Source organism: Ochotona curzoniae, unplaced genomic scaffold (assembly GCF_017591425.1).
Source record: "Ochotona curzoniae isolate NIBS_2020 unplaced genomic scaffold, NIBS_Ocur_1.0 scaffold_4506, whole genome shotgun sequence".
NCBI lineage: Eukaryota > Metazoa > Chordata > Mammalia > Lagomorpha > Ochotonidae > Ochotona > Ochotona curzoniae.
Genome location: NW_024467119.1, coordinates 1,304,166 through 1,316,316, shown reverse-complemented (window position 1 = coordinate 1,316,316; position 12,151 = coordinate 1,304,166). Strand labels below are relative to the sequence as shown.

General features: G+C 42.0%; 1 protein-coding gene across 1 annotated transcript in view; it reads left to right on the top strand.

The window, feature by feature from the left end:
- Positions 1-12,151, top strand: part of CSMD1 (CUB and Sushi multiple domains 1) — a 1,316,379-nt gene that overhangs the window by 915,372 nt on the left and 388,856 nt on the right. The window contains exon 11 of the mRNA XM_040967079.1: positions 1,791-1,894. Coding sequence (XP_040823013.1) covers positions 1,791-1,894 — 104 coding nt within the window. The remainder of the gene's footprint in view (positions 1-1,790; positions 1,895-12,151) is intronic.

The following is a 12,151-nucleotide window of genomic DNA, read 5'->3' as shown; positions in this document are numbered from 1 at the left end:
AGAGACGAAGACACCAGTGTGTGAAATCATTGCCCCATTCACCTGTTAGTGTGTTAGCGCAGCAGCTTCATGGTTAGTCAGCCTGTTCGGCTGCATCCCATGGAGAAGACATGCAAGTTTAATTTAAGAATATCCATATTTCTATTTTGCAGCCAAAAATATCTTTGAAATGTTATGCATTCTGACAATCTTTGGTACTGAAGATCGGTAGCATAAAGATTTCTATTGCACACAGTGTGTTGACTGTTGACATGAAACATTGAGATTTTTCTCAGGCAGCCTTTGCCTTGGCTTGAAAGGAAGACAGTGTGGCCATGCCAATCCCCTGATGAAAGTCCATTTATGTAGAATAACCCCTGTTGGTGACTCATTACAAATCAACTGACTGTGACCCTCAAACATTAATGGATTATCATGCCTTCACTCCAGGGATTAAACCAAGTGAAGACTCAGCAAATATGTCAAGAAAAAAAAAGGGGGGCAGGGATCTTCAATGTTTCATCACCACCAGGTCTCATCAATGATTCTTTGGTTCTTGTAATCCCTAATTTTTGGACCACTGTGACATAAATAGAGCCAGAAGAGGGAAAAATATAGCCACAAAACTGCTGTCAGGTGGTAGGTCTAATATGCAATATTGATATTGTCTGGCAGTAGCTATCAACCCTTGCACCTGCTTCAAATCAGATTACTAAGTTCATGAATTCACACAAACACGGCAATTTGAAACATTAGTCTTTTTATAAATTATAATGACTGTGTCACTAACTTCAGTAAGAATTTCAAGTAGCAAAATTAATATATTTTATTGGCATTGCGTAGGACAGCTCCTTTTTAGAGTCACTTCCAACTTCACACAATAAACAAGTTGTGGTGAGAGGTCTGACCTCCCCCAACATGCTTGCTTTTTCTAGCAAGCCTGCATTTGATGGTTTTCAACCAGAATCTGGAGTGTCAGCTTCACTGAGAAAAAGCTGCCATTAAAATGGACTTGCATTGTTGTGGCTTTTGCCATTCTTGTTCCATGCCTCCTGCCCCCTGCCTCCCTCCTTCAACCCCCGACTCTTGATTCTTTCTCAGCCTTTATTTTCTCCCTCCCTGCGTTCACCAATGCACCTATCTATCATTTGTCTGTTTAGGCACTTTCCTGTAGGAACTATTCCTTCCTTCGTGAGAAAAGCATCATGTCCTCGACAGATAATACTATAAAGAGCTCTACTGTGTCACTGCATCAAACACAAGCTCTTGCCGATTTGTCATGGTGTTGGTCATCATGACCAAGTGTTGACTATCACACAAACGACACATCACTTCAAAGCTCTAAAGCATGGAAAGCAACATTCTTGCTACAAAGATTTTTGTCATTGTGATACTGAGATTAATTTCATTAAATCAGTACATACAGCTTAAAAATTCAATTGCAGGTTGCTGGAAAAAATTAAAATATGTTTCATTTACTATAATCAATATTTATTTTGCTTATTATTGAGTTGTCTTTTAATTAACCCAACTACTCTCAAAATATAAATTTAATAGACATTTGATTTAAAACATGATGAGTTTAATTTCATTTTAGAGATCATAGTAAATGTCATGAGAGTAATAGCAACTTTGCATTTCATAAAATTGTGTAATTGAAGGCTCTCAAATGTATACAGTTTATAACTACTTAAAATCTACTTGGCCATAAATCTAAAGGCATTGAAAACACAGAGAAAATTTAACACTGTAACTTTATGTTTGCCATGCCGAAGTCATGGACAGTAACTGTTGTTTTGCCTTGGATTTAGGTCATCAAGCTTGCTTTTGAAGAGTTTGAATTGGAGCGAGGGTATGACACGCTGACAGTAGGGGATGGTGGAAGAGTGGGAGACACAAGATCCGTCCTGTATGTGTGAGTATGCCCTCTGTACCTTTTCCCACACGCGAGTTGAGCAGGCAGGCACGGCAGGCAGTGGAGGTTGGTCGCTGCCTTTCAGATCCACCTCAAGAATTTAGGAAGTGCCATGAGGCTCATCTGGTTGGCTTCCAATGCAATTCTACCTGAGAGATTGTTGAGGTTTCTGTTCTGTCTGTGGAAGTTGTTTTTCCCAAATCTTAAAAACAAATGAACTGTCTGATGGTGAAGCGAAGAAAGCAGAAGGCATGAAAGGTAGAAAGAGGAAATGATGTGTTTCCCAGGCCAACTTTGCCTTCACAGCACCTTTTTCCATTTTGCTGTGTTATGATGGGACCAAGTTTTCTGCAAGTGTGGACACTTGCTGAATTAATGTGCATTTCCTCCTAAAGGCAATGCATTCTGTAGAACTGCAGTGTCAGCACCAGGGCTGTGGAGGGGCAGCGTGGGGGTCACTCGCTGTGCTGACCTTGGAGCTGGCCAGCATCTGTGTCCAGCTGAGGCATCCTGGATGTGCTGGGGAGTCCCTGTCAGCCTTGTAGCCTGACCTGCAGGATTCTGCTCCCGCCATACCTTGGGCAGAATCGGGATGACAGACTTTGTTGGTGTGTAATGTCAGGATGTCCTCTGCTTCAGTCACTATCTGGGCACGTGGAAGATGTCTTCTCAGCAGCCTGTCACAGAGGTAGCATCCCGTTGTGGGTTTGATTCACATTTTCCTGAGGTCTGTGATGATCATTTACTGTCTATTCAGGTTCTTTGCCCATTTCTTAATTGGATGGCATTTTTCATTTTTCAGTTTGTTCCCAATAGCCGATGGATTCTGGATGTCCATGCTTTGCTAGAAGAGCAGCTTGCTTCTGTGGAAGTGGGTGTTTTCTTGGGTGTCTCAGAAGGAAGCCTCTGGGTTTGGAATGATACATTTTATTTACTTTTTGCTTGTGTTGTCTGTGGTTTGGGCATTTGTCCCGGAAGTCATCATCTGTCATTGTCTTAAAGTGTCTCCTCCACATTTTCTTCTTGTAATTTCAGTGTCTCAGGTCTTGAAAAATCAGGCATTTGATCCAATTTCAGTTGATTTTTGTATAGGTTGAGTGGCAGGGTTCTAATTTCATTTTTTACAGTATATAATCCAGTATTTATGGTTTTTTTTGCCAACACCATTTATTAAAAAGGTTATCTTTTTCGTAGTACATTTTCTAGGCACTTTGATCAAACGTTTGTCTGCTCTATGTAATAATTTTTGAGGTCTCCTTGTTCTGCCATTGGTCTGTGTGCTCCTTTTGTTGCCCGGGCCTTGCTCTGACAATGACTACAGCTTTGGAGTGCACTGGAGGTTTTGTTTGGTTTGTTGTGGAGTCACTAGCTGTCTGGCATGCTTGGCTTTAGGACCGTTTCCTTATGCTATTCATGCTGAGACCCTGCATGGTACATCTCATCCCTGTGGTCTTCACCGTGCACTGTGTGCTGCCAGTAGTGGCGTCCCATTTTACACAGGATTAAGCAGCAGCTCCAGTGGGTGGCGGGGCATGTTCCAGTGCACACTTTGTGCCCAAGTAGGTGTTGCCCTTTGTGTTACGCCGTGTGGACAGGACCAGTCTCTAACGGATTCTCCTCAAGTCTTCACTTTTAAATACGCTTTATTTTGCTTTTGGTAGTGGGTGTATGTTATGCAGTTCTTTGCACAGACATTGTCATCATTGCTTCTGAGACATTCCAGGGGTGAGAACCATTGTTCTGTACTCCGTTAAGCCTTCCCAGTTGTACCGCTGAAACTGAGGCAAACGTCCTCCTCTACTACAGTGGAGTGCAGTGGTCTTTGTTTTCCCACACTTTCATCAAATGATTATTCTTTCCTACAGAATTACTAGGTGAAAATTAAATTTCTTTCATTTAAAAATGTAGCAAGTCCTCCCCTATGTCTCTGCTTCTGGCAGGCTCCCAGCCACCTCTCAGTCTGGGGCAGAGCTGGCGCAAGGTGCGATGACCGAAGCACACAGGAGAGAAGGGCGGCAATGGTGTTTCCACCTCTGCATCCATGGCATAACATATATGTAATAAACTTTCCTTTCCAGTGGCAAGGAGAGAAAATGAAATCATGTTTGTAAGAGCTGAGAGATGGAATCCCATACAAGGCAGCTCCGCTATTACCAGAGTCTAATTGAGGAAAGGATGCTGCCTAGATGCGTGACGGAAGTCCTTAAATAAATGCAGAATTTAAGCAGTAAGCAAAGCAAGGTAGAGCCTGTGAAATCCCTGAGGTTACTATTAAAGAGCTGCAGCCAGATGCTCGTTTTTTAAATGCTGTTTGTGGTTAAGATAACAATGGCAAGCTATGTATTACAGTGACATAAGTGTTATTAGACCTCATATTAGTAGCTCAAATCCATAAATGATGAACTAAACCGCTGACTGACTCATGCCAAGACACCATCTGGGATACATCAGGCAGCAAAGGCCAGTGGGCATTTAGTCATATGCAGGGGCGATGGAAGAGCCCCTGCCGTGATGCGTCAGGGAGTTGAATCACAGCTCCAGAAGGCAACAGAAGCCCTGCACCCCGCTGGCCTCTGCAAGAGGAGGGACTTTGAGAATGCATCGGCCTGACACTGTCCTCTGTCAGGATCTGCTGTCCTAGCTGAAGAAATGACAGCTGTTTCGGGGTCACTGAAACACCGGGCAGTGTGTGGAACAGTGGACTTGGATGACATGCGTAGTGAGTAAACTAGAAGTTCATGAAGAATGTGGTTGGCCCTTACATTCCCGCTTTGTGGCTTGCTTCCTTTCTTTCTTCCTTCCTTCCTTTCTTTCTTCCTTCCTTTCTTTCTTTCTTTCTTTCTTTCTTTCTTTCTTTCTTTCTTTCTTTCTTTCTTTCTTTCTTTCTTTCTTTCTTTCTTTCTTTCTTTCTCTTTCTCTTTCTTTCTTCCTTCCTTCCTTCCTTCCTTCCTTCCTTCCTTTCTTTCTTTCTTTCTTTCTTTCTTTCTTTCTTTCTTTCTTCCTTCCTTCCTTCCTTCCTTCCTTTCTTTCTTTCTTTCTTCCTTCCTTCCTTCCTTCCTTCCTTCCTTCCTTCCTTCCTTCCTTTCTTTCTTTCTTTCTTTCTTTCTTTCTTTCTCTCTCTCTCTTTCTTCCTTCCTTCCTTCCTTCCTTCCTTCCTTCCTTCCTTCCTTCCTTCCTTCCTTCCTTTCTTTCTTTCTTTCTTTCTTTCTTTCTTTCTTTCTTTCTTTCTTTCTTTCTTTCTTTCTTTCTTTCTTTCTTTCTTTCTTTCTTTCTTTCTTTCTTTCTTTCTTTCTTTCTTTCTTTCTTTCTTTCAGCTTTTGCCCATCCTCAACTGCTTTCCCAGGCCACAAGCAGGGAGCTGGATGGGAAACAGGGCCGCTGGGATTACAACCGGCACCCATGTGGAATCCTGGTGCATTCAAGGCAAGGACTTCAACAGCTATGCTATCGTGCTGGGTCCATATGGCTTCCTCTCTTAGGAAGGAGGATAACCCGTGGTCGTGTAGCCAGATCTGGATTGTGTGGTGAGCCTTTGGAGGGAGAAAACTCCTGGAAGCCAGCTAGCGGATGCTACACCGCCTTTGGAAATCCAGCTTCCCTGAGGGGCTGCTTGGTTTCTTAACTTTGGCTGCACACAGAGTAACTGGGCATTGCCTCCTCCTTGCATCCCTCACCCCTCTCAAGAGACACACAAATGGGTCCAGGTTATGCTCTACCAAGTGACAGACTTAATAGAAAATTAGATAACTTACATCACAATCCTCTACTGAACACGTTAGGAATACATATTGATGATTTTTTCAGATTTAATTGCAGAGCTGTGAGGAGGGACCGTGCCTTTTCTGGCTTCCCTCTGGTATTGGCCTCCACACGATTAGCTTAATTCATGATGAACCAGGAGTGGCAAGCACAGGCTACACTTTACAATGCGCAGCCCTCCACTGGGACTGGCAGCCAACATGAGGAAAAGCCCTGAGTGACCAGGAAGGCCCTCCTGCCAGATGTGGGGTACACAGCTGTTTCTTCAGGATAGCTCAATCTTTTATTGGTTATATCCTGGGACTCCTTTTCTTACGGTTGCTTTTAACTGGTCCTGAACCAAAAGCATCATTCCTTTTTTTAAAAAATTATTTTTAAAATTTTGTATAGTTTGGGATTCCTGTCCCCTCACTTTCCACCCCTGAACGATTTTTCCCATAATGTCACAACTCTTCATAAAAAGTTACAATTCCATCAGCCTGCTATTTAAGTGTGCTCTGATGTTGCTGGTACACACAATGTCAGACAGTTCATCCTCCCATTGTCTAGCTACATCCAACACTTTCACTGGGAGTCCATCTTTTGTTTGGAAGAGATGCATGTTGCATTGTGACTTCTGTATATAGTAGTCTATCACTCTACCACTCTACTTTCCAATTTGTATGATGGATTCCTTATATTAGAGAGAACATATGGTATTTGTCTTTTTGGAATTGACTTATTTTACTGAGGATAATGATCTCTAGTTGGGACCACCTAGTTGCAAAATGTATAATTTCATTATTTTTAATGGCTGAATAATATTCCATGGAGTAGATGTATCACAGTTTCTTTAGTCATTTCTCTTGGATGGGCATCTGGATTGTTTCCATGTCTTTGCTATTGTAGAGTGTATTTGTTATAAATATAGTATTACAGACATCCTTCTCACATTTAGTTTTAATTTTTTTTGGGGGGGTGAGTATATTCCTAGGAACAGGTTAGCTGGATCGTATGGCAGGTTTATTTGAAATTCTCCAAGCACTCTCTATACTGATTTCCACGGTGGTTGTATTAGCCTGCACTCCCACCAGCAGTGAAGGAGGGTGGCTTTCTACCCACATCCACACCAGCAGGTGTTGTTAGCTGAGTTCTGGATGTAGGCCAGTCTTACTGGAGTTAGGTGGTTCCTCAGTGTGGTTTCATTTGCATCTCTCTGATGGCTAGAGAGCCTGAGCATCTTTTCATGTCTGTTAGCCATTTGAATCTATTCTTTTGAAAAAATGTCCGTTTATTTCCTTTGCCCATTTTGTTGCTTTTGTTTTTTTAACTGTCCCTGGGTTTCTGAAACTCTTTGTAAATCCTGGCTACCAGTCCCCTGTCACTTGTGTAGTGTGCAAAAAATTTTCTCCAATTCTGTTGGTTACTTCTTCACTTTGTTAATTATTTCCTTTGCTGTACAGAAGATTTTTAGTTTGAGGTAGTCCAAATTGTTCATTTTGGCTTTGGCTTTGACTGCCTATGCTTTTGTTGTCTTTTCTAAGAAGTCTTTCCCTTTTCCTATTTCTTGGAACGTGCTTCATGTTTTCTTTTAATAGTTTGATGGTTTCTGGGTGTAGCTTTGGGTCCTTGGTCCATTTAGAGCTGATCTTTGACCTGGCAGGTGCAGGTCTTGCTTCTTTATTCTGCAAGCAGGCATCATTCCTTTGAATAGAAGATGGCTTAACAGTCATAGGGTTGTAGATTTGGATGCTGCCATGAAGTTATGGCAGTGAAGTCTCTAAACTTCCAGGACTTGGGAGGAGAGTAGTCGGTGATTGTGTCCAGAATAAAGATGTGAATATACCTGCTTTTGTGTTCTGCACATTTAGGATTTTAATTAGAACTTAGCAGCAAACATACCATTGTGAATGTAGGTTCTTAATGCTCTGCCTGGGGCTTGTCTGCAGGTTGTACTGTCTCTGGCAGCAGCCTGAACCCCGAGCTGCAGCTAACACTGACTGGTACCTGGACTGGGTTCCTCTCACCTCTGTGCCTGGCTGTCTCTCCTTGCTCAGTCGTTATCTGAAAGCTGCTTTGGTTCATTGATGAAGGGGCTCTTGGATGGCAAATGTTATGGCAAGACACATCAGGAGGAGGAGATAGAACAAATGACAGTTCTTGTCTTGTGGAGTAATTAGCCTGGTATTATAAATGCAAGGGCACTAAAATTAGCAATATAAATTAGTAACAATGACAATACAATTTTCAATTTATAACATTACATTTTATTAAGTGTGTATTTAGAAAAAGATCACTTCTTGTATTTCTGTTGCAGTTGTAGATTATTTTTTAAGTCATTCATGTCTCCCAAGAAATCCACCCAAAAATGAATGTCTCTTTATAGCTCATTTTAAAATATATAGCGCTATTAATATCAAAATGTTGAAGTGATTTTATTTTCAAAACAATGATTAGACAATGGTAGCAAATGGTTGAATGAGATCTTCAGAATTTATGTAACTTTTAAGAATTCAGGGAATATACACTAAGATTGTTTTAGCATTTAACACAAGCTATGTTAGCATTTAGGTTCCTAGTGTGGGCATTTAGCCTAGTAACTAACATGCTATTAGGATGCCCATTGACTCACGTTGGAGGGCACAGTGTCCAGAGCTGAGGTTAATGCCTAATGAGTCTCATGGAGACTGTGACCCCAGATTCCTGCTAATGCTGACCCTGGCAGGGAGTGCAAGCCTATGAAAAGCATGGATTCAGGGCGCCTGACTCCTGCCTTTGACAGAGTTGCTATTGCAATGGGATGTGGGAAATGAACCAGCAAATGAAGATTTCTCTCTGCATCTAGGAGTGTCTTTCACTTACAAATAAAAATTTAGAAAGAAATTCCTCCTCATAACATTGAATTCATAAATGGTTGTTTGGAGTTCAATCTGATGATGCCATCTTTGTGTGTGGGTGATTATTTACTGTCCTCTGCAATGAACTTGGTGCAAAGAGCCAGTAATCACACATGAGGACTACGGACTAGTCGGTGGCCAATGTCCAAAGTTTATTAACAGCATCATACTTTTCAAGACTGAGGGTCTGCTAGGCACATGGGAGGAGGGTTCGAGGAATTTACATCTCAAAAGCAAAAGGGAGTTGACTTGAGTGTTACATTTTAAGAGCACTTAAAGTTCTTAACATTGTTACACAGTCAAGTCCTTTTTTCATGATTAGTTTACCACAAGTCAAAGTCCCAGACATGATGAGGTGTTAGGAGGCCCTTTATACCAATGGGTTAGGGACAGCTATGGGAGTTGGGGGCGAGGGAGGAACAGGAAGGGGCATGTTTCCTGCCATGGTGGCAGGATGAGGGATGCCAGGGCAGGGGAGGGACAAGATGGAGGAGGACAGGAACAAGCCAGGAGAATGGAGGGTAAGAGAGAAGGGGAAGGAGAAGAGAGGGGCTGTGTGGTCTGTGTGCTGGCCCCAGGAGCTGATGGCTAAGATTATCTGAGCCACAGGTAGGTGAGCTGGGACTAGGGAGGGGGGTCAGAGAGATTGGGGAGTGAGATTCTCACTGGTGAGTGAGGCACCAGGTTACATCTGATTGGTGGATAACCAGAATGGTGTGAGTTTTGTGAGCTGTGGGGAGGGGAAGCAGGAAATGCTGCTGGGTCCAAGATGGCATGGTCTAAGTCTCCATGACTGATATTTGAACCACTCCTCACATTGAGACTATGGGAGTTCCCACATCCCTCCCTGGAAGTACCTCTCTTTGTTTTGTAAACTAGACCTGTAGATCCAATCAGTTGTTCTTCAGTTGGTCACAGGAACTTTAGAAATTCTCACACTGGGCTGGCTTGATGTCCTGCCTCACCTTGCACGTCCAGGATCCCATATGGGTGCTGGTTCCAATCCTGGCAGCCCCTCTTCCCATCTAGCTCCTTGCTTGTTGCCTGGGAAAGCAGTTGAGGACAGCCCAAAGCCTTGGGACCCTGCACCCAGAAGAGGCTCCTGGCTCCTTGCTCCTGAGTTGAGGCTTGGTGCTGTTGGGGAGTGAATCACGATGAAACATCTTCCTCCCTGTCTCTCCTCTTCTCTGTATATCTGACTTTCCAATAAAAATAAATAAATATATCTTTAAAAAATAGGTATATATGCTGTTTTGACATATCTTTGAATCCGTCCCTGCTGTTGGAACTGAGCAGTAGGATCATTGTGCAGAATGTTCCCTTTGTACCTGCCAGTGATAGCATAACTTCCTCCAATTCTGGTTAGGCCCCTGTAGAGTAGGGGTGTTTACCAAGGCAGCACCCCAGAACCCTGTGTGAGACCAGGCCCAGGACTGAGGTAGACTACACTACCCAACTTTCATTATGACTCAAGGAGTTCTTGAGCAAGGCCAGGTGTCTCTGTGGACGCCTGTCTGATCTGCGTTCTCTGTCCTACAGCCCCTTCAGTGGGGAATTAGGAACCAGTGGGTGCTGACACTTTGGGTGAAGGCTACTCGCTAGAAAGGTAGAGAGACCTGGGGGTCTCTGGCATGGATGCCATCTTTGGGAACTGGGTTATCTCTGATCAGAATCACAGGTCCTAAGGGAAACTTAACCCAGTACAGTTCCTGTGCAGCACAGGATGGGGTCCAGGCAGGCAGATACAACAGAATCCTTTTCTAGTAGTTCTGGCTGTTACATTTGCTCACTATAGCTATTCATTGCAAGGAGCCTGTCTTTGTTTATAGACTGTTGACCTGAAGTGCTAGTGCTGTTGAGGCCATCTGTGGAGTAAACCAGCAGGTAGATGTCCCTTCCATCTATCTTTTCTCTGTCAATTTAACCCTTTCCTTGCCTTTCAAATCAGCTGAAATAAGTAACTTAAAAATCTTGTGGTGACTGTGATAGAATTGTATTAAACTCATTGATCAACTCGCAGAAAATTGATATATTTGCCATGTGAATCTTCCAGGCATGAATACATATGTCCTATGCTTTGTCAAATGCTTCTTTTGGTGGGGGTAATAGAATATCAGGAACATCAAATCTATTCAAACTAAGAGGCATACATACCCTGGCTTTTCATTATTTTTGTTATTTTATTTTCATGCCATGTTGACTCTTCTAGGCATGAATGTATATGTCCTGTGTCTTGTCAAATGCTTTTACTTGGGGGGAGGGGATGGAATATCAGCTATCACATCAGTGTTCCTCTTCAGCTTCTCATCAATTTCTATGGTAGTTACAAGACTATTCTCATTGTTCATCTTTGCCGAGTTTTTGGTTGTTTGAGACTTTTAAGGAATCGGTGCATTTCTATAAGCTGATGAATTTATGAACCTAAATTTGTTCCATTCCCATATTATCATTTTATTATCATCTGTACCTATGTCTGGTATTTTATTCTCGATATTGATCATCTTTATTCTTTCCTTCTGCTCTGTTTAAAAATTTGTCCATTCCATTGATGTTTAGAAGAAAGAGCTTTTGTTTTGTCTTTATTCTTTCTCCAAAGAATTTTCATACCGTTCCAATTCCTTCCGTGTTTATTTTGCTTTGTTTTATCTGATTAATTCTTACAGTTAGGACTTAAATAATACCTTTTCTTGTTGCATCTAAAGTAGTCATTTGGTGCTATGCATTTTCCTCTTAGCAATGTTTTAGCTGCATCTGACAAATTCTTATGTGTACAATTTCATTTCTGCGCATTTTTTTTTTAATCTCACAGAAGGCTTCCCTTTTTCATCATAGGTTGTTTAGAAAACTCCCAGTCTCCATATTTACAGACATTGGTTTCTTGTTTGATTTTCTGCTTTGATTTCTTTGTAGTAGAATACATTCTGATTTCAGTCACCTTTAAACATGTTAGTTTCTTGGCCCGGGATATGGCTTATCTTGTTCAGTGTTTGAAAAAGGACTGAAAACTGTGAGTGTTGGGGAGAGTTCTATGTGCCTCAGCTAGCTCCTGTCTCATTGGGAGGCGTCATGGAGAGTTCTCTGAGCCTCAGCTGGCTGCTTTCCTCATTGGGAGGTCTCATGGAGAGTTCTGTGGGCCTCAGCTGGCTCCGGTCTCAGTGGGAGGCCTCATGGAGAGTTCTGTGGGCCTCAGCTAGCTGCTCTCCCCAGTTGAGGATGTTGGGTTACCTCTAAGTTTAGTTCTGGGTTTGTCATCTTATGCCCTCAGCTTTTTCAGCATTTCCTGCATTTAGAACCCTGATGTATGTTTTTTTAATGCCATTATGACTATTATATATTCCTGACAGACCTGTTGTTTTTATATTAGGTGAGTTCTCTCCTTACCTCTACTAATTATGTTTTCTCTGATATATGTTTTGCCCAATATTAATGTAGTCACATTGCCTTTCTATTATTGTATTTTCATGGCATATCACTTTTTATCTTTTACTTCCAACCTTTCTGTATGATTGATACTGAAATGCATTTCTTTTATTAAGTAAGTAATTGGTTTACATTTTATCCATTTAATTCTATGTGCGTTTTATTTATTTTTTTGGTACACTCAAATCATCTAGTATAAGGT